Source organism: Dama dama, chromosome 21, assembly GCF_033118175.1.
Source record: "Dama dama isolate Ldn47 chromosome 21, ASM3311817v1, whole genome shotgun sequence".
Lineage (NCBI taxonomy): Eukaryota > Metazoa > Chordata > Mammalia > Artiodactyla > Cervidae > Dama > Dama dama.
Window position 1 is genome coordinate 1,413,429 of NC_083701.1, and position 26,787 is coordinate 1,440,215.

The 26,787-nt window shown below is 52.9% G+C and overlaps 2 protein-coding genes and 1 pseudogene across 8 annotated transcripts; 1 reads left to right on the forward strand and 2 right to left on the reverse strand.

The window, feature by feature from the left end:
• Positions 1-1,319: 1,319 nt before the first annotated feature.
• Positions 1,320-1,398, reverse strand: LOC133042932 (U4 spliceosomal RNA; annotated as a pseudogene).
• Positions 1,399-7,148: 5,750 nt separating this feature from the next.
• ZNF7 (zinc finger protein 7) lies at positions 7,149-16,368 on the forward strand. Of its 6 annotated transcripts, XM_061122899.1 has the most exons (6): positions 7,149-7,340; positions 7,813-7,865; positions 8,535-8,767; positions 9,245-9,371; positions 10,681-10,797; positions 12,097-16,368. In XM_061122899.1, exons 3-6 carry the CDS (start codon positions 8,765-8,767, stop codon positions 13,878-13,880), a joined length of 2,031 nt encoding a protein of 676 aa, XP_060978882.1. In that variant the 5' UTR covers positions 7,149-7,340; positions 7,813-7,865; positions 8,535-8,764; the 3' UTR covers positions 13,881-16,368. The 6 variants fall into 6 exon arrangements, 5 of the variants coding, with proteins under 5 accessions (XP_060978882.1, XP_060978881.1, XP_060978880.1 ...); XM_061122898.1 differs by having other exon boundaries at positions 7,813-8,767; XM_061122897.1 differs by lacking the exon at positions 7,813-7,865.
• A 421-nt stretch (positions 16,369-16,789) lies between these two features.
• Positions 16,790-23,590, reverse strand: COMMD5 (COMM domain containing 5). 2 transcript variants are annotated; one of them, XM_061122902.1, is made up of 2 exons: positions 23,461-23,590; positions 16,790-22,403 (listed from the first exon to the last, which is right to left on the reverse strand). In XM_061122902.1, exon 2 carries the CDS (start codon positions 22,349-22,351, stop codon positions 21,677-21,679), a length of 675 nt encoding a protein of 224 aa, XP_060978885.1. In that variant the 5' UTR covers positions 22,352-22,403; positions 23,461-23,590; the 3' UTR covers positions 16,790-21,676. The 2 variants fall into 2 exon arrangements, with proteins under 2 accessions (XP_060978885.1, XP_060978886.1); XM_061122903.1 differs by lacking the exon at positions 23,461-23,590 and adding an exon at positions 23,138-23,433.
• Between the last annotated feature and the right edge of the window lie 3,197 nt (positions 23,591-26,787).

The window sequence follows — 26,787 nt, forward strand, 5'->3', positions numbered from 1 at the left end:
TCTGGTCCCATCTCTTCATGGCAAATAGATGGGGAAATAATGGAAACAGTGACAGACTTTATTTTCCTGGGCTCCAAAATCACTGCAGATGATGAGTGCAGCCATGAAATTAAGAGACACTTGCTCCTTGGAAGAAAAGCTATGACCAACCTCAACAGCATATTAAAAAGCAGAGACATTACTTTACCGACAAAGGTCCAAAGCTATGGTTTTCCAGTAGTCATGTACTGATGTGAGAATTGGACCATAAAGAAGGCTGAGCACCGAAGAATTGATGCTTTTGAACTGTGGTGTTGGAGAAAACTCTTGAGAGTCCCTTGGACAGCAAGGAGATCCAACCAGTCAATCCTAAAGGAAATCAGTCCTGAATAATCATTAGAAGGACTGATGCTGAAGCTGAAACTCCAATACTTTGGCCACCTGATGTGAACAACTGACTCATTAGAAAAGCCCCTGATGCTGGGAAAGATTGAAAGAAGGAGGAGAAGGGGATGACAGAGGATGAGATGGTTAGACGCCATCACCGACTAGATGGACGTGAGTTTGAGCAAGCTCCAAGAGTTGATGATAGACAGGGAAGCCTGGCATGCTGCAGACCATGGAGTGGCAAAGAGTCGGACACGACCAAGTGACTGAACTGAACTGAACAGAAACAAAGACCCAGAAGGACTGGCCTATATAAGGGAGTTACATCACTCCTTACTGTGCTCCTCCTCACTCAGGATGCCCACACTCCTCTCTAGGTGTGTGTCTCTGCCTAGCTTCTGACTTACTGCGCTCCTCCTCATTAGAGAGCATATTCATACCTTTTCTCTCCAAGTGTGTATTTCTGCTCTGCTTTTGTCTTGAATAAACATTGTTTCTCTGTGTGCTTTCCCATACATTTCGCTGTGTCTCTAATAAATTTTGTACTTGTTTTTACAGTTTTCACCTCCTTGAAACATTCTTACTTTCAAAAGGAGGAAAGAGCCAGGGTCTCTTTAGTTCTAGCCTCTAGCCCCTGGTGGTCTTGTGGCTAGGATTCCTGGTTTTCATCCAGGCTACCCAGATCCAATTCTGAGGCAAAGAACTAAGATCTCTCTTCAGAATGGCTCACTGCTGTTTCCAAGATCAGTGTTAAGTATATGCATACTGTTGTGCAACCATCACCACCATCCATCTCCAGAACACTTCATGTTGCAAAACTTGGGCGGTCATATGGTAATTCTATGCCTAATCTTTTTACAAACCCCCATACTATTCTCCATAGTGGCTGCACCACTTTACATCCCCACCAGCAGCATAAAAGTGTTGCAGTTTGTCCACATCCTTGCCATCACTTTTTCTTTTTCTTTCAATTAGCAATAATCACGCCTCGGATAAACCTCATTGGCTACGATACTGCCACTGCGCAAAGCTTGCCATCACTTTTTCTTCTCTGTTTTTGTTTTTTTTACAGTAGCTGTCCTAATGGGTATGAGCCCTGGCTTTTTTAATTTGCAGGACACTGAAAGGAAGCAGCTTTCCTCTGGGAAAAGAACCCAAAAGCACTAGTGACAATCTGGTGAATAAATTTTTTTGAAAAGTGCCTTTCTGAATCCCACTTCAGCCATATTTTTCCATTTATCAGCTCCATCTTGATTAAGCATGAATCCCTGTCCTGAGCAAAGGAAGTGTTTCATTTCTGGAAATTCTGTTTCTCAGCTTTTATCTTCATTTAAAGAAAAGTTAAGATTGCTGATCCACAGGTTAGTTGGTCTTTCAAACAAGTTTCTACTGAGCATGTGAGGTTGTTGTTGAGCCCAGGAGAGTGAGGCAGAATGGAAACCTCATGGGCCCTGCCTTCAGGGATTCAGTTCTGAGTGGGAAAAAAGGTTGAGTACAGGGGCTGGGCCAGACAGGGATGGGTGGTGAGCAGGCCTCTGCATGCCGGCACACGCCTGTCACCTGGGCCCGCGGCCCACCTCCTCAGGCCACCTCCAGCACCTCGTTCGTTTTGCTCTTAGGACCCTGCCTCGGCAGGATCCAGGGGGTACCCTCAGGATGAACGGCGTCGGCGAGAGAAGACACGTGAGACCAGCCTTGATGGGGCCAAGTCTCCGAGGGAGAGAGAGAGAGAGAGAGAGAGAGAGAGAGAGAGAGAGAGAGAGTGACCAGACAGGGGGTGCAACAGAGTCTGGCAAATCTTTATTTTTAACCTTAGCTTTTATATTCTAAGTTAGTACATTTTTCAAGGGGAAGATAGTTTAATATTACATCAGCTTATCCTTCATGAAACCAGGGTGTTTTCTGCATACTTCTTTGTGAGATTCTTGTACATTATCTTCTGACCTTGGGGCCTAGTGACATTTTATGACCTAGGTGAATGCAAAGCTGTTTTCCTGTCATCTATTCTTTAATGAACACAAAGGTCAGTCCTTTTGCAGAAGTTATCAGTTAAATTTATCTAAAAGGTTTACAACACAAAGACTCTGCAGCTCCAGTGAGGCAGCCCCTGTTTAGCATTCCTGGTTAAAATTAACAATTCTGAACTCTTATTTTTCTAAATCTTTAACTATAACCACTTTTTGAATAATATTTTTGTGTTCTCTAATAGGGCTTCTCCACCCCCCAAAGGGCTCTGTGCCTATTAGGCCTTTTGTGTGATCAGGTTCTTTATGCTGTTTATGATTAAGGTGTTGTGAGCAGTCATGTACATTAGTACGCATTTGCCAGGCAGGCTAGAATGCCAGCAAAGGGGTCTAATTGAAACACTCCTTTCGTCCTGGATAATCTTATAGGATACCGCCGCCCAGCAGACATATTAATTAAAGTTCTAAGTTGATTCTGTTTGGAGAGAAATCGGGGAAGGCCTTCTACCCATGTCACAGAAATTAGGGAGTAGTCTAATATAGCAAGCATCAGAAAGACAGAGATCATCTTTAAGGTGAGCGCCGGGGCAGCTTTTCGAAATCCCTGAAGTCCTGATCTGCCTTGCTTGTCAGGTCTTCTCCTCACGACCTTGTCATGGGTGGGGTCTCGTGTGCTGGCTCCCGGCACCCTGACCTCAGATATACTCTCCTGGGAGACTTGGGGAAATTCTGCTTCTGTTTAGGGTTCTAGGGTCTCCTGGTTCCTCCTGCCAGCTTTCAAGCCAAGCAAGGCTAAGTCCAAAAGGCATTCCTAGAGATAGCAAAGGAACCCTTAGAGCTAGGCATTGACACAAACCAACCAATCCAGAGCCCACACTCCCGACTATCTCCTTTACAAGACTCACATCACACCAGTGCTTCCCTGCCCTAAGTCACAGCAGGGGCAGGTATCAGACCACTGGAGATGACCCAGTAGCCTGCTGAAATTATTCAAGCACACGGCCCTAATCCTCCTCAGTGTCATTGCCCTGCTTTGCCCATTCCTTTCGCAGAAATCCCAGTAAAGGCTCTGGGCCAACCCTTCCCTCCTCTCTTTCTCTTCCTGACCAACCCAGTGCTTCCCTGTGTGGCCCCGCATGGTGTGCCCTGCCTCCTTCCATTTCTAGACACCTGTGAATATAAAAGTCCACCCACATTTCTGACGTCTACAGTTCAGTTCAGTTGCTCAGTCGTGTCCAACTCCTTGCGACCCCATGAACCACAGCACGCCAGGCCTCCCTGTCCATCGCCAACTCCTGGAGTTTACCCAAACCCATGTGCATTGAGTTGGTGATGCCATGCAACCATCTTCTCCTCTGTTGCCCCCTTCTCCTCCTGCCCTCAATCTTTCCCAGCATCAGGGTCTTTTCAAATGAGTCAGCTCTTCGCATCAGTTGGCCAAGATATTGGAGTTTCAGCTTCAACATCAGTCCTTCCAATGAACACCCAGGACTGATCTCCTTTAGGATGGACTGGTTGGATCTCCTTGCAGTCCAAGAGATTCTCAAGAGTTTTCTCCAACACCACAGTTCAAAACCGTCAATTCTTTGGCACTCAGCTTTCTTTATAGCCCAACTCTCACATCCATACATGACCACTGGAAAAACCATAGCCTTGACTAGACAGACCTTTGTTGACAAAGCGATGTCTCTGCTTTTCAATATACTGTCTAGGTTAGTCATAACTTTCCTTCCAAGGAGTAAGTGTCTTTTAATTTCATGGCTGCAAGCACCATCTGCAGTGATTTTGGAGCCCAGAAAAATAAAGTCAGCCACTGTTTCTACTGTTTCCCCATCTATTTGCCATGAAGTGATGGGACCAGATGCCATGATCTTAGTTTTCTGAATGTTGAGCTTTAAGCCAACTTTTTCACTCTCCTCTTTCACTTTCATCAAGAGGCCTTTAGTTCTTCTTCACTTTCTGCCATAGGGTGGTATCATCTGCATATCTGAGGTAATTGATATTTCTCCCAGCAATCTTGATTCCAGCTTGTGCTTCCTCCAGCCCAGTGTTTCTCATGATGTACTCTGCATGTAAGTTAAATAAGCAGGATGACAATATACAGCCTTGACGTACTCCTTTTCCTATTTGGAACCAATCTGTTGTTCCATGTCTAGTTCTAACTGTTGCTTCCTGACCTACATACAGGTTTCTCAAGAGGCAGGTCAGGTGGTCTGGTATTCCCATCTCTTTCAGAATTTTCCACAGTTTATTGAGATCCACACAGTCAAAACTTGTGGCGTAGTCAATAAAGCAGAAATACATGTTTTTCTGGAACTCTTTTGCTTTTTCTGATGTCTTACCATCCCTGATTAAAACAAAATCCACATACATTTTAAACTCATCAGGAGATTCCTGAGTGTTCGGGGATAGTGACAGCCTTCAGCGCCTCTGTCCCACTTCACTGAAAATGTTATTTCCCTGTGCCATCTACTAAACTACAGAAAGTGGCCTTGGAAACACATCTCTTTAAAAATCTATGTACACATTTTGGCCACACATCTTGTGGGATCTTAATTCCCCAACCAGCAAGTGAATCTGTGTGCTCGGCAGTGACAGTGTGGAGAACTAATGACCGGGTTGCCAGGGAATTAATTATTGATTGATTGATTTTTGGCTGTGCTGGGTCTTTCTTGCTTTTGCGTGGGCTTTCTTTAGTTGCAGAAAGGAGGTCTACTCTTCATTGCCATGGGCAATGTGGGCTTCTCATTCTGGTGGCTTTTCTTGTTGCGGAGCACAATCTCTAGGCACATGGGCTTCAATAGTTCTTGTACCCCAGTTCAGTGATTGTGGCTTAGTTGTTCCGAGGCATGTGGAATCCTCCCGGACCAGGGATCAAACCTGTGTCCCCAGCGTGGCAGGTGAACTCCCATCCACTGCACCACCAGGGAAGTCCTCAAAAATAACTTTCAAGCTTGGCTTTTCCCCTGGGAACACTTACAGCTCAGAATCCTAATCCCAGGCTGGAAATAGCTGGAAAGTGATTTGGGTTTGCCCAGAGAAGAGGCACTGTGACCATTTAGGGGACCATGCAGGCTGTTAACTTAGGGGACCATGCAGTCTGTTTGCTCAGTGGGTCCAAGGCTCAGTGAGGAGTATGGAACTCAGGTGTGGAGGCCCTGGAATGGCCTGCAGTGGACAGACACAGTCTCCTTCACCCCTCACCCAGGTAGCACCCTCAGCACCCTGGTCCCCACACCTCCCACACTGCCAGGTGTCTGCCAGGTGGACGCTCTGGGCCAGACTCTTGTGGCAGCTGAGGTGGTTCTGTCATCGGCCTGAAGTCCCACTGTCAGCCCTGGCTCCCCCTCTTGCTCCCTGGATCAGCCTCACCTTGAGTAGGAGTTCTCCCCTCACCTTGAGGGGCTAGGCTGGGGCCCAAGTTTGCCAGGACCTCCTAGCTCAAGATGGTGCAGTGTGATGACACTCCAGCAGAAGGGGGACCCAGTAGGTCAGGACACTAGTGAGCTCAGGGTGCCTGAGTACTTGGCTAGGGGTTAGGGTTAAGAAGCAGGTGTACACCCAGTCCTTTCCCATTCCCCATTTCTTCATCCATTCATCCTTTGCACAGATGCTTTCAGAGTTATCAGGGAGGATGTGGAGACGGGAGAGCTGAGAATTGTTAGACATCTAGAGGCATGGGGTGGGGGACCCAGACCACATCACGCAGGCGCCCACAGAAAAGAGCTGGTTCCTCTGAGCATATTAAGTTTCCCCTTCCACCTCCCCTAGGAGTCTGTCCAGGAACTGACTCTGTCCACCTTCCTTGGGCTTGCACCCATTCACCATGGATTTGCCAGGGACCCCAGGGTTTGGATCATCAGTGAGGCTGGTGTCAGGGCCCTTCCCCCGACCTTGCCACTCCAGGGCTGTCCAGTGTGAAAAGTTCCAGGGGCCCAGACCTCAGGGGAAGCTGTGGCCTCCGAAGACGCGCGCAGCGACCTCCCCAAAGCTGAGCTGGGCCGCCGAAGGGGAGGCTTCTGCCGAGTCCCAAAGAAGTTGGGGTTCCCTTCCCCTACACACAGGACCGCGTGGGTCTGGGAGAACACCCAGAACGGGCTGCCCCAGGAGCCAGACGAAGCTGGGGTGGGAGAAAGCACAGTGAGGAGCAGTCTTGACCTGACACCCGGGCGCGCCGCCCTTCAGCTGAGGGCCCACCGCCGCAGGTCTCTCGGCGGGCCCTAGGTTGTCCCGCTGCCTCGAGCCCCGCGACGCAGTCAATGACCTCAGCCAGACGTCCCGGTTGATGTCTGCCCTAGGCCTCTCCTCCTGGTGGTCCTCACCCTTTCTGCAGCCCTCCCAGCCTCATCTCTGGGCTGTCGGTGCCCCTCCACATTCTGCGGTGCCCGCAGCCCGAGACATCTCCACACCAAGGACAGGAACACCTACTCTCTCCACAGTGCTCCTCTGTGCCCCACCTGGCCGCTCGCCCCCGTACTACACTGGGCACAGCTGGGGCAGCGGCGTCTCTGTAGTCCTGGAGCCTGGAACAGGCCCAACAGGCGCGTTCTGCCGGCAGCAGCCCGCACACAGACCCAATGCGGGGACCAGCGGCCCGGAGTGTGACCAGAGGTGCGCGGGGACGGCCCGGGCGACCCTCAGGCCGCTCTCCTCTGGCTTCGTCCGGGTCTGCTCCCTGGCCCCAGGCCACACAGCAGCGGGCCCGGCCCTCACTTTCCCTCGGCCCCAGCCCCGCCCTCCTTGACCTGTGACCCCTCCCTCCTTGACCTGTGGCCCCGCCCTCCTTCAACTGTGACCCCCGCCCGCTCCGGGCGCAGTCGGTTCCCAAGCTACCTGGCCCCGCCCCCTCTCCGGCTCCCTGGGTTGGGGGCCCGGCTGGGAACCACAGAGTCGGCTGGGCCTCCGAACCGCCCAGAGCAACCGGAAGTCTGCGGGGCGAGCGGCCGCGAGCGGCCGAGGCCCGTTTCCGGCGTCGTCGCGCTGCTAGAGTCTCTCGCTGGCCCCGGGAGGGTGAGTCGGTGATGAGGGCGTTGGTTAGGGTCGGGGCTGCCCACGTGCTCCTCCCCCTTGGGCTTAGAGGTCTCCCACCGGCCCCCGCGTCCTCCCGCCTCGGATGCGGCGGGTCCCGCGCTCCCCCGGCCTCTCCGCGGGAGCGCTAGTGGAGCGGGCGGCTCTGCGAGCCCGTTGGCGCCGGGTAGGGCGGTGGTCGTGGTCGAGCCTTGACCGTCTTGGCCGGGAAGAAGCGGGAGGGGTCATCCCGCAGATCCGGCCTCGCAGCAGCCTCGTAGCCTCCCCTCCGGTTCTAGGCATGCTCCAGCCTACATACCCATCATCTCCCTCGGGGGCACTCTTTTACCCTCTTTCACTGCTCCTCCAAGACCTAGACTTCGTGAAGGTGGCCAAAAGGGCTATGTCTTGGGGTGGTAGGCTATGTATTTTCTCTTAATTCTGGCTGCCACTTAGGGTCTGTACTTCTCTACAGGGGACCCAGGATCCAGCACTGGGAGGCACATGCTTGCTTCTGGCCAGGCCGAGGTGGGGAACCGCTTGACAGTGGTCACTGCTGTCTGAATCAGCTCATGGCCTAAAGCTTCTTCCCTCAAGCCGCTTTTGGAGTCAAAATATCCCCTAGGAAGTCCATTTTTTCTCTTTCTGACATCCCAGGAGGATGCTAGGGGAGGGGTCAGGTTTTTGTACGAGGGTTGGGGTGTGGTCAGGTGTCCCCTCCTCTTTTCCCTACAGTCCATCCTGCTGGTTCCTGTCTACTCCAGCTGCCAGTCACATCATGACTCCTCTTGCTGCCTGAAATCTTGCCCCACTGGCTCATTCAGCCCTAGTACTTCCTGCCTCTGAGGGTCCTTCCTGCCTCTGGCCCTTGCACACTCTGTTCCTGCTGCCAGGAGTTCCCTCCCCACCCCCATTAGCACCGAGTTAACACCTAGGGGAAGTGACCCATCAGACTAAGTCAGGGTTTCCTAGTTAAATGCTTTCTGAGTCCTTTGTACTTGTGCTGTCATCCCAGTTGTAATTTTGGTTTGTTTCCATGGTCAGTTAACTTTCCCCCACTAGGCTGCTCCAAGAAGGTAGAGTCCTTGTGCGTTGTTCAGTACCACATCCCTATTGCGTAGCCAAGTGCCTGGTACACGTGGCAACTACCCATTACATGTTTGTGGAGTAATTCTTCCATGTCACACTCTCTGAAAGATGAATGAAGCTTCGGAAGGCAGATACTGTAGTGCTACCGCCATTTTGGCCCCACTGCAAGTCCCTGCCAGAGAACACTTGGAGTTGGAAGTAAAAGATTGGAGGATACGGTACCCCCTCGATTAGTCTGGAAGTGAGACGTTGGGACCTCCAGGATCGTGACCTCTGACTCTGGTAACTGCCAACAGGGCTCTCAGCCAGGACACGTGGATTCCCACCCACCAAGCCTCATGGTAGGAGTCTGACTTCCCCTGTTCCCTCCCTCATCTTGTGAGGCCCCTACCTGCTCCTCTGGGCACCTACTGTGCCCAATGGGCCTGGACCTAGACCCTCGGCCTCTTGCCGACCCCTTGCCAGTCTCGGCTGTCTCCAAGGTAGTGAGCAAATCCTGCTCAGATTGGGCCTGCCTGAGGCTCTTGGGGGAGGATTGTAGATCCCCATGGTCTGGGTCCCTCCCTGTCCTGCATACTGTCCCTCCCCTTGATTTTATTTTATTTTTTGGCCACACTGCACAGCTTGCAGGATCTTACTTCCCTGACCAGGGATTGAGCCTGTGCCCCCTACAGTGGAAGCAGAGTCCTGACCGCAAGACAGCCAGGGAATTCCTTCCTCCCCTCGATTTTAAAACCAAAGGGGCCTGGTGACTGTCTCACTCAACCTTGTGGTCTGTGTGCTTGAGACAGCCAGGAGACTGGTGTGTGTCCTTTCAGGAGGCTGTGACATTTGGTGATGTGGCCGTGCACTTCTCGCGGGAGGAATGGCAGTGTCTGGACCCCGGCCAGAGGGCTCTCTACAAGGAGGTGATGCTTGAGAACCACAGCAGTGTGGCTGGACTAGGTGAGGCTTTATTTGGACACCCCTACCCCTTCCGTCATCGGTCAGCACCCACCTATTTTGGTCTGTGTTAGAGGCTGCAGATCTGGAGGCCATGTGGTCAAAGGCTAGGCAGGGGCTCGGGACTGTGAGTCCTTGTGGGTCAGAAGCTGACCCCAGAAGGAGTCTCGGTGAGCCAAGCAGGCTCCCAGGTTTGCATACATCATGTGATTCAGTGCTCACAGGGTAGGTGGACTTTCTGCCTGAGTGAATAGAAATAGAATCCAAACTTGAAATAGCTTAAATAGCTACTCAGTCAGATTTCTTGTTGTTTCTTGAGTTTAGTATTTACCTGTTCTGTGTTTACCATTTTTGTTTCTAGTTGGTGTATTTAAAAACATGAAATTTTATGCATAAACATCACTTCAGCTGCATCCTACAGATTTTGACTCATAGTAAATACAGTTGCCACTTACTAATTCATCACATAGTTTCTGGATAGTAATAGTTTAGAGCCACCCACTGTGATCGCTGTTGTGTCCAGCTGCACTTAGATCAGGTGCAGTCTGTGGTATTGTTTCATGGCCTTTGCCCGACCCCCTTGCTGGCTGCCCAGGGACGTTTCTCTGTGAGCAGCACACGTGTGCTTGGCAGGAACCTATTTCCTCTTGAGTGTGAGGTCCTGCTGTCACCTGAGCCTTTGACCTTCTCTGCCTGCTGCCTTCTCCATCCCATGGCTGAAAACCTGAGGAGTGCTCTAGCCCGAGGGCTTGACCAGCCCTTGGGTGGGCTGGGAGCACTTCACACAGCTGCCCCACAGCATAAGGGCTACTGGCCCCAGAAGGCAGCTGCCTGGGGGCACCTGCTGGTCTCCAGCCCTCTGCTGAGGCCGTGGGCTCTGTGTGAGGACTTGAGGCTGGGGCTGCTGGCTGATGATTGGGCTTCACACCTTCTGATTTAAAATCCATTTTGTTGGTTGATTTGTTGTTGTATTGTTTCTTAAGCAACCCTACCTCTTGGAGCATCCCTGAGGGGACTGAGGGAAGTGCTGGCTGTGCCTGCGCCTCTCCCCATGGGGGAGAGCTGGCCTGTGTTCTGCAGACTTGGGTGACAGGACTCCCTGGCGATCCTGGCCCTGTCTCCATTTGCAGCAGGGCCAGACTGGGAGTCCACGCATTCCTCTCTGTCCAGCCTCAGGAGGCAGCAGGTCTGGACAGGAGGCCCCTGTGCTCCAGTAGCCCCAACCCTTCACTCCTGGGGACCAGGGAGAACTGAGCCCCGAGCAGCACTCCCAGCCACAGTGATGCCGTGTCCTCCTCTGCTGCCCCCACAGCAGGATTCCTGGTCTTCAAGCCTGAGCTGATCTCCCGGCTAGAACAGGGGCAGGAGCCATGGGTCCTCGACCTGCAAGGAGCAGAGGGGAGAGAGGCAGCCAGGACCACCCGGACAGGTGAGGCTTCTGGGCACAGGAGGGATTCAGGATCTCCATGCCCGGCGAGGGCTCAGGTGGGAAGCTAGAGGGGGACCCCAGAGGCCATCCATGCAGCTTTGCTGAGCTGCCTGGGGATGCTGTGGGGTGCACATAGGCGGCCAGTCATGGGGCGTAGGCCAGTCATGGGGCAGCCTCAGGAAAGACTAAACTACAGAAAAGCAAGGGCATAGCATTCCTCTGCATTATGGCAAGACAATTTGTTTTTGAACCACATTTTGTTGAGTTTTAATTTTACTAACATTCTTATTGAGCAAAGGCACACGTGTGACTCTGAGCAGCTGTTCATCTGCCACTGCCACGCTCCCTCCAGAGTTTCATGGGGTCTGGGTGAGCCCAGCCTCTCGGATGAAGTTCTGGGGCCGTGTTGGTGTCCTGAAGCTGCTGTAACAAAGCACGTAGACTAGAGGCTTACCACAGCCGAGACTCATTGTTCCTTCATTGTGGGGACCACATGTCCAAGATCAAGTCACAGGCAGTGTCGTGTCCCCTCTGAAACCTAGAGGGGAGGATCCTACCTGCCTATTCCAGCTTCTGGTGGCCCCAGGTATTCCTTGGCTGGTGGCCACATCCCTCCATACCTCCATGTGGAGGGCAAGCAGGGAGGTGGGCCCTCTGGAAACCCCCAGGAAGGAGGCATCAGTGCAGTCACTGTGGCCACCTGGAAGCTGAGGGGCAGGGCAGCAAGGGATGGACACAGCAGTGTGAGTCAGCGGGCATGACTGGCAGCGGCTGGAGGGTGTGGAGGTCAGGCTCTGCGCCCTGCTCAGAACCCCACCTAGTGGACAGCTGAGGCCCACCTCTCTTGGACTCACCCCTGTGTGCCCCTTAGCAGCTCTGGTGCCTCATTTTTCTCAGTACATAACACCCCTCTGTTCAGTTTTCAGTCCCTCTTTCCTCCTCACTCTACTCTCACAGGCACCCTAACCCTGCCTCTTATCCTCCACCCTTTTGGGCTCACTTTGCTCTTTTGTGGGTTTTCCTTGTACTCATTCCCTGTGAGATGACCTTTCCTCCACGTAGGAGAGTGGCTCTTTGCAGTCTTCCAGGTATATAGTAACTGAATGAATGCATTAAGCATGAACAGAACCAGATTTTGACCACTGTCAAAAGGCATTGACTTCTCATCGCATCTTTCCAAATGCTCAGTACAGCCTCTCCTGGGAGGGGGCTCAGTCCCAAGGGTGGTATGCACCCCCACACCCCAGGCTCCTTTCTCTGACGGGGGATTAGCAGCAATTTGCTTCCTGTTCATTTCAGATTCTACAGTTGGGACTGATGGTGAGCAGGCCTGTGAGGACATGGACAGTCTTAAAGCAGAATCTGGGGGGGTCACAGTCAAAACCTTGCCCCAGGACTTTCCCCAGAGTCCTGGCTTTGGAGACACCTCAGATCCTGAAGTCTGTTCACAGAGACAGCCAAGCTCCCTCTTCCATAAAAACTTCTTGAACATGGGGACCACGGCTCCCAGGAAGGCCTTCACCAAGGACGAGTTCCAGGGTCATGGTGAGCGGGGGAGCAGTGGCTGCCTGGGTTGTCAGCCTGATCAAAGTCAGGGGTCCTTCCGAAGGTGTGATGTATGTGGCAGGAGCTTGCGATCTCCTTCAGATGTTGCTCTGCACCAGGAAATGAATACCCAGCAGAAACCCAACAGATGCCAAGAGTGCCAAAAAAAGTTATCTGATTGCTTTCAGGGGAGACATCCGAGTACCTTGTCTGGAGAGAAACCGTATGAATGTAGGGAGTGTGGGAAGGTCTTCAGGTTGTGCTCACAGCTTACTCAGCATCAGAGGATCCACACTGGAGAGAAGCCGTTTAAGTGCACCGACTGTGGGAAGGCCTTTCGCCTGAGCTCAAAACTTATTCAGCATCAAAGGATTCACACTGGGGAGAAGCCCTACAGGTGCGAAGAATGTGGAAAAGCCTTTGGGCAGAGCTCCAGCCTCATCCATCATCAGAGGGTCCACACGGGAGAGAGGCCCTATGGCTGCCGGGAGTGCGGGAAGGCCTTCAGCCAGCAGTCTCAGCTGGCCAGGCACCAGAGGACCCACACGGGAGAGCGGCCCTACCCATGCCCAGAGTGTGGCAAGGCCTTCAGCCAGAGCTCAACCCTAGCTCAGCACCAGCGGATGCACGCTGGGGAGAAGGTTGAGCTCCCGAGAACCCCGGAGAGTCCCAGCCTGGGTGCACGTCAGAGGATGCATGCTCCCGAGAAGCCATTTAAGTGTGACGAGTGTGGGAAGGCTTTCCGGTGGGTCTCCCGCCTGAGTCAGCATCAACTGACACACACTGGAGAGAAACCTTATAAATGCAACAAGTGTTCGAAAGCCTTTGGTTGCAGCTCACGACTTATTCGCCACCAGAGAACTCACACTGGAGAAAAACCGTTTAAGTGTGATGAGTGTGGGAAAGGCTTTGTCCAGGGCTCACACCTCATTCAGCATCAGAGAATTCACACTGGGGAGAAGCCATACGAGTGCAGTGACTGCGGGAAGGCCTTCAGCCAGAGCTCAAGCCTCATTTACCATCAGAGGATCCATAAGGGGGAGAAGCCCTATGAGTGCCTCGAATGTGGAAAAGCCTTCAGCATGAGCACACAGCTCACGATACACCAGAGGGTGCACACGGGTGAGAGGCCGTATAAGTGCAGCGAGTGTGGGAAGGCCTTCAGCCAGAATTCCACCCTTTTCCAGCACCAGATTATTCATGCTGGGGTGAAGCCCTACGGGTGCAGCGAGTGTGGGAAGGCCTTCAGCCGGAGTTCATACCTGATCGAGCACCAGAGGATCCACACTCGTGCGCAGTGGTACCGTGAGTACGGGGGCACCCTGGAGGCTTCCACCCACGCGAGTCGGAGGAGAGTTAATACTGTAAAGAAACTTCACAAATGTAATGAATGTGAGAAAATATTCAGATGGCGGTCGCATCTCATTATCCACCAGAGAATTCACACTGGAGAGAAACCTTACAAATGTAATGAATGTGGCAAAGCTTTTAATAGGAGCTCAAGGCTTACTCAGCATCAGAAAATTCACATGGGCTAGACCACTTACCTTTACAAATGTGTATAAATGTGAATAAACCTACAGCCTTAACTTATTTGACATGGGATCTTTTACACTGAAGATTTAGAACACCGGGGAATATTCAGAATTGCTCTCTTAGGGAGTGTTGAGATTCATACGTGGTGTATGTTTTTGCTGGCACGTTTGACCTTATCCCCTTCAATAAAGCTCGTGTCTCTCACATCAGGGTGACACGTGTAGCATTTGAGTTCTCAAAGGGATGACCCTGGGCCTTGCAGAAGAGGCATGAGAAGAGCCCCAGCAGCCCCACCAGAGGAGTGGGATGAAAGAAGTTTCCCGGGACGTCTTCCTTAGGCCACAGGTACTCAAGACTGGCTTCTGCAGCAGGGATGTGTTTGTGCAGGGCTGCTGGAGGGGGACCCGGGCTCCCCTTTTGCTCTCCCCACCGGATACGCCTCGCAGAGCAGCCCTTCTCTTCAGGGAGGTGCTGGGTCCATGCAGGCACGCCAGGAGCAGCACCCAGGCCAGGGGACAGTGTCCCTGGCCTGCTATAAGTCCAGAACCCAGTGTCCTCCCCGAGCGTTGTCTTACAGTGGTTACAAGAATGAAAGAGCAGCCCTGAGGACGCCACCAGAGGCATATCCTCAAAACACCAGCCACATGGACCACCAGAACTGGAAGGTCTGCAAGCAGACGCGTGAGCCGGTGCCTTTGCCCAGGCCGATGGGTGGTGGAGACGCCTGATCACCAGGATCAGCATTGGGATGTGGCCCCACGGGCCCCACAGGTCCCAGGGCAGAGGGCCTGTGGGTGCCGAGCACTGGGTGCCAGTGAGCAAGCCCGCTCTCCTGGCATCGCCTCCTGCTCAGGTTTTCTCTGCCAGCATGGCCTGGTTTGGGTCGAGTGGTCAGAGCACGTGGCCATCTTGTCACCGGCAGGAGGAACGTGCAGGGAACATCACTGCTCTGGTTGACTGACAGGCTGGGCTGCAGAGCGGCTCCTGGAACAGCTCCTCAGGGCCTGCGAGCCGCAGGATGAGGTGCAGCAGTGGCGCCCGCACAGCCTAGGGCCCTGGGCTCTGCAGGGGGACTCAGGATGAGGAGTGTCACCAGCTGCTACCCAGGACCACCCCAAGAGACCTGGCGATCTTTGGCACCATTGCTCATAATCACAGGGCAAAGGGCTGTCTCCCATGGAGGGGCCATTTCTCCCGTGTCCGACACGTGACCCTGAGGTCACTTGAGGACTTTTATTGCAACAGGACTTGGGTTACGTCACACAGGTTGGGTTAAGCCCAGGTTCGCCTTGTGTGCCATAGCCCAGTAGCAGCCTGTGGGTTTCTCTCGAGAACAAGTGCCAGCCGCTCCAGGTGCCTAGAGAGGTTGGGACAGCAGAGTCCAGATGTTCTGAGCAAGTAGAAGGGACTCAACTCCCCAGCAGCTCAGCCTGATTGGCTGCTTCCCTGGCACAAGGTGTGGAGGTCGCAGCGCTGTCTCGGGACAAGGACTGCCCCGCCTGCAGCTTTGGTATGCTCCTGCCCTGGGTGGGGTGCACCATGCAGACAGTGTGCTCTGCGGCAGCTGTAACCCCCCGCTCCACCCGCAACTTGTGTCTGAAAGTCTGTGCAAGAGGGCAGGGACCTCTCCAGACGCCAGAGGTTACGTCTCCACCTCAGCTGCTGTGCTCAGCCAGGTGGTCAGTACTTTCAGAGCCGGGCGAGGTGGGCACCTCTAAGTGGGCGATATCTTAGGCCTTGTGAGCCACCTAACAGTGGGACAAGATCAAGGTCCTGGGTGGCCATGCCACACCCCCACCCTCTGCTGGTGCTAGGAAAGTGTCCCATAAGGGAGGGGTCCATAAGGGAGTCCTGCTGGCCACTCCTGGTAATGATGCACAAAGGGGTATAGGGCCTCTGGACTCCAGGGTCTGCACCACAGGATGCTTGTCTCTCCTGACAGCACTTGCAGGCCAGCCAAAAAGGGCCAGAGGACGCAGCCTTAAACGCACTCTAGCACCTAGACTTGGAATCAATATGGTCCTGTTGGGGGCTGGCCCACTGTGTACCCCGTGGGCCAAATGCAGGCCTGTGCCCATGTCTGTGAAGCCTGGTGATCAGCCTGAGGACAGTGGCCTGGGACCTCCACAAAACCTGAGCTGGAGTCAGTCCTGTAAATGCACGCATGTCTGAGAAATTAATCACAGACAGCCAAGGAGGCTTCACCAATACGGCAGTTGCTTCTGATCAGACAGCCTCCTGGTTTTGCTTCCAGGCCGGTCGGCAGGGCTGCTGACCGCGTGGGCTTGGTGCTGCTCACAAGCCATGTGTGCTTGAATCACCTTCAGAGTGTTCATGTCCCCGTTTACCTTGTGACAGGCGTAAGAACTAAGAATGGTTTTTACATTTTTCAGTGGTTGGGGGTGGCGTGGGGAAAGACTATTTTGTGACATTTGAAAATTATATTGAAATCAGATTTCAGTCTGACCAAATAAAGGTTCTTAGAACACAGCTGGCCCTTTGCTTGCAGGGCGCCTCTGACCGCCTGGCAGTCCTGCCTCCAGCCTTTGAGGGGTTATTTTCCCTCTGTTCTTAGTGTGTTTCATTCACTTAAGTGTCCCAGGAAAAGCAAAAATTCAATAGAAGTAAATCTCAAGCCCTACATTCCAGCCGGGAATACTGGCTGCGGAAGTATTGGGTGAGGCCTCTCCTTAGCTGCATGAAAAAGATTTGTGGTATTAGTGTGTCGCCTGACGACGTTGCGTTCAAACTGCTGCTGCATGGGTTTCAGATCCCAGAACACGTGTGTGTGTGCTGGGAGGAGAGGAGAGGGCTGCCTGCCAGGTGTGGGAGTTCTGGACTATTCTACTTCCAAGCTGTATTTCACAGTTGGGGCTTCAGGAACAGTAAACTCATTTTAAGAATTTCTGGGAATTTCTTGGCACTCCAGTGGTCAGGACTCAGCTTTCCCCTAGATCCCACAAGACGCCCAGCATGGCCAAAGAAAATCTCCAGAACACTTACAGAATAGATTCTAAAATACTTTGGATTTCTCTTTTGGAGACAATAAATTAAACTCATAGTTTTAACCTGAAATTTGTCTTAATTATCAGATAAGCTTTATGATACTTTGAGCATTCTGGAAGCTTCACTAATAAAGTGGGGTGTCTGTGCAGAGCCCAGTGGGTTTTCACATCCGTGTGTCCCCTGGTGGATGTGGCTTGCACTCAAAGCCCAGGAAAAGTTTGTTGAATGAATGCTGTGTTTGAGGTACATCCAGGGTTTGAGGTGAAGCTTTACAGGCCCACAGATGACAGAAAATGCTCCAGCGCCAAGAGTTTCCACAGAGGTCTACATGAGGTCAAACATCTGCTGTCTGCCAGGTCTTGTTCTTATCTGGGGACAAGGGGGCAGGGCCAGCCCTGCCTCCAAGTGGAGACTGAGCACAAGTGCGGCGGGCCAGCGCTCTGCAGCCTGGGGGAGCCCTGCAGGCATGCAGGGAGGCGGGCATTTAGAGCCACCCTCACCCCACCTGGTTTTCCATGGCCCTGGAGCTAAGAGTGGTTTTTCTGGGTTTGGCTGTACTGGGTCACATTTGGGGCACACAGGACCTTTTAGTTGTGGCATGCAGGATCTAGATCCCCGACAAGGAATTGAACCCGGGGCCCCTGCACTGGGAGTGTGGAGTCCTAGACACTGGACAACCAGGGAAGTCCTAAGAATGGGTTTTAAATGGTTGGAACAAATTTTGTGACGTGAAATCAAAATTTCAGTGTCCACAGGACATTTTATTGGGATACAATCATGCACATTGTTTTCTCTGGCTGATTTTGAGCTACAGTGGCAGAGCTGACACAATCATGACCTGAAAGGCTTAAATATTCTCTAACCATTTAGAGAAAAGGTCACCACACCCAATGCAGGTGAGGAGGACCACCTCTGCTGGCCTGCAAGCCTGTGCCCCACAGCTGGAGGGACCTTCTCCAGCTGGATCACATCCACCTCCCCGCACACAGTAAGGCCAGAGGCTGTGCACGGTCTCGAGGCTGGTGGCCCTCATTACCTGGCTCCGTTGAGCACCAGGAGCCAGCAGTCCTGGGAACAGCCAGCTGCCCGTCCTCTGCTTCTCACGAAAACCTCTCTCTCTGTACAGTGATGCCTGTGTCACTGTTTGCCCGTGTGCGCCTCCTTGAGACAAGCACGAGGGCTCACAAATGGACAACCTGGGGTTGGCAGCATTAGAGCTGTCAAGAGCTCATCAGAGACCAAGGCGAGGGGTCGGCGTAGTCAGGGCCCACCACATCCAGCCTCCCGAGGATGGAGGTCAATGTTCTGGTTCAGGCATTCCTGACCAGTGACTTAAAAGGCACAGACAGTGCCTTCTGGGGATGGGGGAGAGAAGCAGGTGAGCAAGCAGAGCTCTGCACCCCCAGTTAGCGGCCTGGACCCCTCAAGGGTGGAGATGACAGCATGTATAGACACAGAGCCTCAGAGGGGCCCCATACCCACTGAGTCTGCTGATCCTCCAGGGCCTGGGGAGGGGACTAGCAAGGTGGACGGACACACCCACACGGCTGACTGGGGAGACAGCTGGACTTCCCTGGCCGGGAGCACAGGGACAAAGAGGTCTCTGTAGCCTGGCAGGCAAAAGGGTGTGCAAACCATAGTCCTGATGCGCAGGGCTCCGAGCCTCGGTTAGAAAAGCACCCCTGCCTGCCAGATCAGCCGAAAGGATGAGGTGGGCTTCAGTTGAGAGCTCTTGTCCTCCTCCAGGGTCCCTCGGGAAGGGACCCTGTGTGTGTTCCTGCCAAGCACGTGCCTTAAAATAATGGAATCGTAGCCACAGGGTCCTTCTGTGGCAGTGGAGCTCACAGCTGGGGCACCTGGGCCAGGCTTGGACTACAGGCCTTGTTCCTGGTTGCACCAGTGAACTTTGCTATGCTAACCAGCAAAACAGACACTCCCCAGCCTGTGGACTTCTATCTTGAATGCGTGTCCTCACTCTGGAGCCAGCAGCCTCAAGGGGTGGGAGCCAGCATGGAGCGCCTCTCTCGCCACCAGGTTCACATGCCCAGAGAAGTCGTGGAGGGACAGGTAGGAAGGGAAGGTTGGCGGAGAACCGACCACCAGCTCCCCCATAAGCCGTGTGTCCTTCGGCAAAACTCAAACCTCTCTGCACTTCGTCACCATGTCGATGCCTTTGAGTTAACGGGTTAACACGAGCCTGGCGGAGTGCCTGCACCTGGTGGTTCCTTCCATCTATACCTTCTCCCCACTCGGCTGCGTCGTCAGGGCCTGGCCTATAGGGGGCGCGCAAGGACGTGCTTTGGGAAGTTACGGAGGTGATGTCCGAATTTTGGGGACTCAGGATTGCAGCCTGCCAGGCTCTTCTGTCTACTGTGGCATTCTTCCAGGCAAGAATACTGTAATGGGTAGCCATTCCCTTCTGCAGGGGATCTTCCCAACTCAGGGATCGAACTCCTGTCTTCTGCATTGCAGGCGAATTCTTTACCATCTGAGCCACCAGGGAAGCCCCTAGGGCTTTAAAATGGTCGCTATTTTTTTTTTTTTAAAACAACATTATGCTAAGTAAAACGCCAACACTAAAGGCTAAGTTCAAATCTGGTCAAGAGGGTTTCTCCATGGCTGTCTATGGGCAAAGGAGCTTTTTGATTCTTTTTAGTTTTGTTTGTTTTTATTTTTTAGGATTTTTCCAAACATATCATACATAACAAGTACATATTTCTGACACATGCCTGACGGTTAAGGAAGAAGTCACAGCAAAGAGAGCCTCCATCACTGGTTGAGGGAGATGTGGTGCTCAGCTTACTGTGCAGGTCCTTGTGGGCAGGCCTAGGCAGCAGCGAGGATGGCCCAGCCCAGCTCCTGTCCTCAGGGAAGAAGGGCCCAGGCTGCTGGCTGATGCTGGAGACACGGGGAGTCCTCAGCCCTCGGCTGAGCTAGGACTGAGCCCCATGTGGGGCCTGGCTAGGGAAACCCCAGCTCTGAGTGCAGCCCCCAGGGCACCTCCTCTTCTCTGTCCCTTTGGCCCAACTTGCTGGGACCCTCACTCAGGGAAAGGCCTAATTAATCAAGATCATGGGAGCATTCTGGAGACAGCACAGAGTAAACACTGCTGCTTTTGATGGGTTCTGGCACAGAGTGGGGACAGAAAGAGGGTGCTGGGAAGGTCAGGGGCTTCCAACACAGACATGGCAGGATGCCAGGTGGGCACCCAAACCCAATTGCTATTTTTCAGAGGAAGCTCCTGCCTGATGCTTGGGCCTATTAATCCTACCAAGCTGTGACCTGGTTTCCTGGTAGAGCGACCCAGAGAGGCAGGGACACTGCCAGGCCCCCTACCAGGGGTGCAGTTATGCCGAGGGGACAGGGCTGGTCAAGAGCTCTGCACACTGCTGCCCGACAGGCACTCAGGAGAGGCCTGTGCACCCCCCTCCCCAGCACTCTTCAATTGCTGAAGCCCAAACCCCTGCTGAGCCTGTATTTAAAAATGCGGCCTCAAAAAAATAATAATAAATAAAAAAAGTTTTTAAATATGTGGCCTCCAGGGAGGTGATTAAGGTTGGATGAAGTCATAAACATAGGGCCCTGATCCCACAGGACTGGTGCCCTCTTTTTTTTTTTTCCCCCATTTATTTTTATTAGTTGGAGGGGACTGGTGCCCTCTTAACAGGAGAAGAGCGCTCTCTCTCTCTCTCTCTCACACACACACTCATACACTCTGTCACATACTCACACACACATGCACACACATGCAGAGAGGGAAGTCCAAAGGTCGGCGGAGAGGCCTCACCAGGACCTGACCGTGCTGGCACGCTAACCCCAGCCTCCAGAACTGCAAGCAAGTCATTTCTGTTGTTCAAGCCACTTGGTCTATGGCGGTCTGAGCTGCCTGAGCCACCCAGCCACAAGACACCTGGGCGAGGCCCCCACTCCCCTCTCTGCCGCCACCACCAACTCCAGACTCCTCACCCCCATTCTGCAGCCTGCCCTCTTCAGTCAACACAGTATCCGGTGTGATCCTCTAACACGACTATCCATCACACGCATTTCACTCAGAGTTGAGCCGAGTTCCCAGAGAGGCCCTGGGCCTGCCCCTGTGCGTCCACTCACTTCCTCCCACTTGGCCGCAGCCCCACGCCCACAGGCTTTCCCTCCGTGCAGCATCCCTGCCTCCTCTTGGCTCTGGAACCACATCCTCAGGAGACCCGCCCCAAGACCCAATTTAAAGTGCAGCCCAGCTCTCCCACCGTCCTGCCTCCCATCTCCGGAGGCTGCTGCACCTCCTGCAGCACCCACCCTCTCCTGGGCTACACTGCTTGTTTTTATTATACATTCCTCCCCGTACCCCCTCCACTAGAATGCACTTTAAGGTCAGGGATTTAAGATGGGGAATGAAATGTGCACCCTGAAACACAGGGTTCCCAAGAGCAAAGGAGCAACAGTTTGAATGCTGCACGGGGCAGGCTGAACAGCCTGTGTCCTCACAAGGGCCTTGGCCTGAACCCCAGACCACATGTGGGCCCACCAGCGCAGTGGGTGCCCTTACCTGGCAGCAGGACCGACCGACCACTGTGGAGAGGGCGCATGTGGTTTGATGCCTACCCAGGAGGACCTATTTTTTATTTACAGTTGCTTTACTTTCAAAAAAAAAGGAAAAGACACAGCTGTCTACTTCATTTAGAGAAAGACATGGTTACACTCCCTCACTGGAGTGCCTTGTCAGAAGGGCAGGCTTCGCTCTGGAAAGCCCATCTGAGACAGCCGCCTCAGCGACCAGAAGGCACTGGCGGGAGGCTCAGTCCTGCAGCTTGCGCTCGCACCTCTTCTCCAGCTCGGCCATCTCCTTCAGGACCAGGGCCACAGCAAACCGCAGCTCCTGGAATTTGGCCGTGGGAACCTCAAAGTGGAGGGCAGACCCATCCGAGAGCTTCAGGTGCATCAGGACACTGGGCTGCAGGGAGCGGGCCAGGGCGCTGGTGGAGATGGCCACGTCCACCCTCCACCGAAAGTCAGCGACGTGGGGCAGCCGGGCCCCCTGCTGCCTGGCCACAGAGTCAAGGAGAGGCCGCTGGCTACCAAACACCACACTGGCCAAGTCCACAACCAGGTCTTGGGGGATGCAAAGCTCCTGGAGCTGGTTCTTGAAGGTGTCGGGCTTCAGGCTGGCTGGGGGCAGCCGGAAGGCCTGCTGGAGCAAGGTGTGTGTGCCAGCTATCAGGGCACCCAGCTGCTCCTCAGGCAGGTCAGCGCCAGCCCTGAGGTGCCGCACAGCCTCCCGGCAGTCTTCTCCCTGCAGGCTGCTGACCACCAGCTTCAGCAATTTTCTGAATGTGGCCCTGTCCAAGTCCCCCAGGAGCCGGGGCATTGCTGCCACCTCTGGGGGCAATTGGGCCCCCAGGAAACTCACGCAGTCACTGTGACTGTCACCAGGGCGATGCAGGTGTGCAGCGGCAGGACCCACAGCAGACATCGATGCTTCCTGCTCTTTGACAGGCAGCCTAGTAGGTCTCAGCCGAGCCGGCCTGGAAGGGGTGCGAGAGAAGCCCAGTGACCCCGACACCCTTTGGGCCAGTGAATGAGGACTGACAGGGTCTCCACCTCCCAGATGCTGATGGTATGAACCACTGAGGACAGTCAGTGTGACCGGAGGTGCCCCGGAAACACGTGGCAGAAGGCCCTCTCTAGTCCCTGAAAGAGGGGAGGCAGAAAGCAGCTGAAAATGGAAATGAGGTGAGAATAAGAAAAGGAAGAGAACCAGGAAAAGGAGAGCACACATTAGTTCTTCAAATAAACATCGGATTAAAGAATGAAAGAGAAGCGAGGTCCAGAGAACGCAAGGACACAACAGCCACTGTCACTGCCGATTGAAGCCATTCATCTACTCTGCCTCCGCGCCTCGCGCGGCTCTGCCACCAACAAAGAAATCAGGCGCAAACAATCACTCAGGTCGAGGATCAGAACTCAGGCTCGTTCACTCAGAAGTCCCTTCGGTTTTCGCACAGCACTGGGGGACCAGATGGCGCCTCTCAGGCAGAAGGGGCTAAGGCGCACGCGGCAGCAGAGGTGGGGGCAGTCTCTGAGAGGTTACCTGAAGGCCGGCAAGACGCCCCACCCCTCGTCCTGCAGGAGCACCCCGCGCACCGCAGCCGCACCGAGTGCCGAGCAGAGCCGTCCTCAGTAAGGCGGCCCGGGGGAAAGGGGGGCTCTCCAGGCTTCCTCGCACCCCACTCTCCCGGGAAGGCCGAGCGCCCCTCACCCTGGCAGTCAGCGACAAGCCACTGCCGGAACTCCGGGTTTTCCTTCAGGGCCTGGTCTGTGCCGGGACAACCTTCCACTGCCCCGCCGCCGGCCGCTCGGGCTCCACTGCCGGGAGGCCAGTGCGCTGCCTCCAGGTTCGGAGGAAGGAACCCCCGAGGCGGCCTCCAAGCTTCGCCGGAGCCACCGCCCCACCAGCGGTCAGCGACCTTCGGCCCCACCCCGAACTGCCGTATCGGCTTCCTGCCTGCCGGGCGCTCGCCGTTCCGCGGGCAGAGCAGCCCTCTCCCACCCCGCAGCCCGCTCCCCGCGCCGCCTCCGCACCTTACGCCCGATCCCGAGCCCGGTGTAGCACCGCGAATAGCCAGAAGCAGGGCCTGGTTCCCGGAACCGACTGGGAGGCGACGCTCGCCACGCCCTACCCCTCTCCACGGGCCGCTCTAGGGCTGCTGGAGGACTATTCTTGGTGCTCCGCGGTCGGAGGGGCGAGGCCCAGGCGCCGCGTCCGCGGGAAGCTCTGCGGTTTCCGCGGCCAGCTCTGAGGTTTCCGCGGCCGGCTGTGGACCGAAGAGACGCTGTCGGCTCTGGGGTGTGGGGGCGCGGGAGGGGGTGAGTGTAGGCTCTGGGTCGCGAGGCTCGCCTGCACAAAATGTGAGCGAGCTTCGCCTCTCAGTTGTTCTCTTTGAGTGACGGAGTGTGCATTTATCTCCATGGAGTGATATTTTAGAAGTCAATGAGGGACGTTCCTTGGCATTCTGGTGGTTGGACCTCGGCGCTTTCACCGCCTTGGCTCAGGTTCAAGACTCTGCAAGCCGCGGGGTGGGGCCCCCCAAAAGTCAATGAAAACAAGGCAGACAAGTCCGCAAAATGAGCAAGGGGGTTGAATAGACATCTTAGAGAAGAACAATATAAAATGCTGATGAGCACCTGAAGAGATGTTGGGCTTTGCTGGCCATTAAGGAAATGCAAATGGAAGCCACACAGAGTTGCCATTTCATACCATCAGTGTGGATACAGTCAGACAAATCATGTGTTGAATGTGCCCCACCCCTCAACTCTTATGTAGAAACCCAGTGTGACCCTATTTGGAAATTGAACCTTTTGGGAAGTATTTAGGTTAGGGTGGGATTAGTGTCTTGCAGACTTAAAAAAAAAAATTACACAATGTGAGAGTTGTGAGTTAAATTTTATTGGGGGCAAAATGAGGAGTACAGCCTGGGAGACAGCATCTCAGATAGCTCTGAGAAATTGCTCCAAAGAGGAAGAGAGGAGGTCAATATATATATGTGATTTTGGTGAAGGGGGAGTATATGTGACAAAGCACATATTTGTTGCAGAAGGTTTCTGCTAGTCACAAGGAGCAGTAGTGACTTGTGAACCATGAAGGATTTTAATGCTTTTCTAGATATGACGAGATACAAGAATTGGGCTCATGAAATCATCTTCTGAAAATATCTACTTGAAGACATGTTCTGCCAGTTTTTCCCAGAGCACAGAGTGTCATTTCTGCTCTCCACTCTCAGCTCTTTTCAGAGGATGTTGAAAATCAGCAGCTCCAGCAGCACATGATTTAATCCTTGAAGAGGTAGATGACAAGTGCCAATTTGTAGTTGACAGCCCTTTAAGAAGAGACAGAGTGGTGACTAGCCCTGTCGACTCTGAGGATACAACCAAAAGCTGCCCTCTTCCAGAGGATCTTCCTGAGTCAGGGATCAAACCCACGTCTCCTGCATCTTCTGCATTGACAGGTGGCTACTTTACCACTAGCGCCACCTGGGTAGTCCTGAATGGGGCATGTTCAAGCCTTATTCTCCACCATGGTCTGGCTCACCTTCCCTACCAAATCACAGGTAAAGAGTCTGCAGATGGGAGTTATGGTCTTGGTTGGAGCCCTAGTGTTTGCATTTGTAAAATGAAAGTTTATTTATTTTTTTTAATCTCAAAGAGCTCTAGAGTTCAGCCAAGGAGGGTACCTCAGGAGCTAGCAAGGCAGGAGGTTTCAAGTGGTCCTAGTTTTGAAAATTGAAATTAATGATGTCAGGTTTACTGGGACAAGAATGTCAGTAGGAAAATTAACAGTTAAGCACCCCCAGGGCTAAAAAAGAGGAGAGAAATAGAAACCAAAGCTTCAAACTTGGAAATGATGCTGTGGCAGCTCTGGGGCCTTGGCCAACATGGAAACGACAGATTAGGCCCAAGTGACTCCAGGATAGTGGTGGGAACTGAGGTTCTTCCAGCGCTGGAACTCCAGAGGGCCCTTATCCTCTGTGTAAAGATGAATGAGAAAACATTCCATTTCCTTGCACAGAGATGCTGGGCATCTCCATGAACAAAGGAGATGGAGCTGGGAGTGCAGGCAGGCCAAGGTAACTAGAGTTCAAAGAGAGCAGAAGAAACTACTAATACTGCAAGCTGAATCAAGCATTCACAAACAAGCATTTGGAGATAACAAAAACTTAAAATCATATCTTTCAAAACTAAAAATGAAAATGAACCCCCTCAAAAAAAAAAAAAAAAAAGAGAAAAAAAAGGAAGAAATGCAATGAGTGATCAAATGAAGGAAGGGAACTTTTTAAAAAGTTATTTTCAAGCCATATATCCAACCTACTTCCAGATGGTTCAGGAAAAAAACAAGAAATATAAATGTGGAAAAAGTTAAAAATTGATTAACCTGAATTAAGGTTATCTGGGAGTTATCTGCATTATTGCAACTTATCTGTAAATTTTAAATTATTTCAAAATAAAAAGGAATCTCTCTGCCAATGCAGGGGACACAGGTTGAATCCCTAGTCAGAGAAGATGCCACATGCCATGGAGCAGCTAAGCCAGTGTACCACAACTACAGAGCCTGTGCTCTGGAGCCCACACTTGGAAAAAAGAGAAGCCACTGCAACAAGAAGCTACCACTCATTGCAACGAAAGAAAGCCCACCTACAGCAATGAATACCCAGTGCAGCCAAAAACACACAAAAAAACACAACTAAATCTATGTGATCCAAAAGCAAGAAATATGGACTTGCAGAAGATAGCTATACAAATACCACAACACCTGCTGCTGTTCCCATACTTATGAAGCAAATTCCATGGAGTCAGGAGAAACAAGCAAATAAATAAATTGTATCTCAATAATGCTGTTAAAAAAATTTTTAAGTCAGGCTGTCTTATTTTCCAGGCACAAAAATCAAAGGATGTCTGAAGGCTGTTTAACATCTCAGCAGCCAGCCTTCTGCAGGGGAGGAATAAGAGTGGGTGTGGGTGCCACCAGTCACCTCTAAACTTCCTAGGACCAATGGAGCTGAGCCCCTGGCCCTGTCAGAGGACTGCAGGGTGACTTGGGCCAAGCTTCTCAATTCTGTGCCCAGCTCCACCTGGAAGACAGAATGATGACAATGCCTACAGAAAAGGAAAAATTAAGCCAAGCCTAGTATGCAGAGGCACATTTTGTGTGATGGAATATTCAAGAAAATTAGAGATACCAAGGGAACATTTCATGCAAAGGTGGGCACAATAAAGGACAGAAATGATATGGACCTAACAGAAGCAAAAGATATTAAGAAGAGGTGGCAAGAATACACAGAACTATACAAAAAATGTTTTAATGACCCCGATAACCACAATGGAGTGATCACTCACCTAGAGCCAGACATCTTG

Excerpts from the sequence above, each read along its gene's own strand:
- ZNF7 (XM_061122898.1), top strand. Across the intron at positions 9,372-10,680 it reads CAGCAGTGTGGCTGGACTAG|CAGGATTCCTGGTCTTCAAG; the intron begins GTGAGGCTTTAT and ends CTGCCCCCACAG. Across the intron at positions 10,798-12,096 it reads AGCCAGGACCACCCGGACAG|ATTCTACAGTTGGGACTGAT; the intron begins GTGAGGCTTCTG and ends TGTTCATTTCAG.
- COMMD5 (XM_061122902.1), bottom strand. The coding sequence starts at position 22,351 with ATGTCTGCTGTGGGTCCTGCCGCTGCACACCTGCATCGCCCTGGTGAC.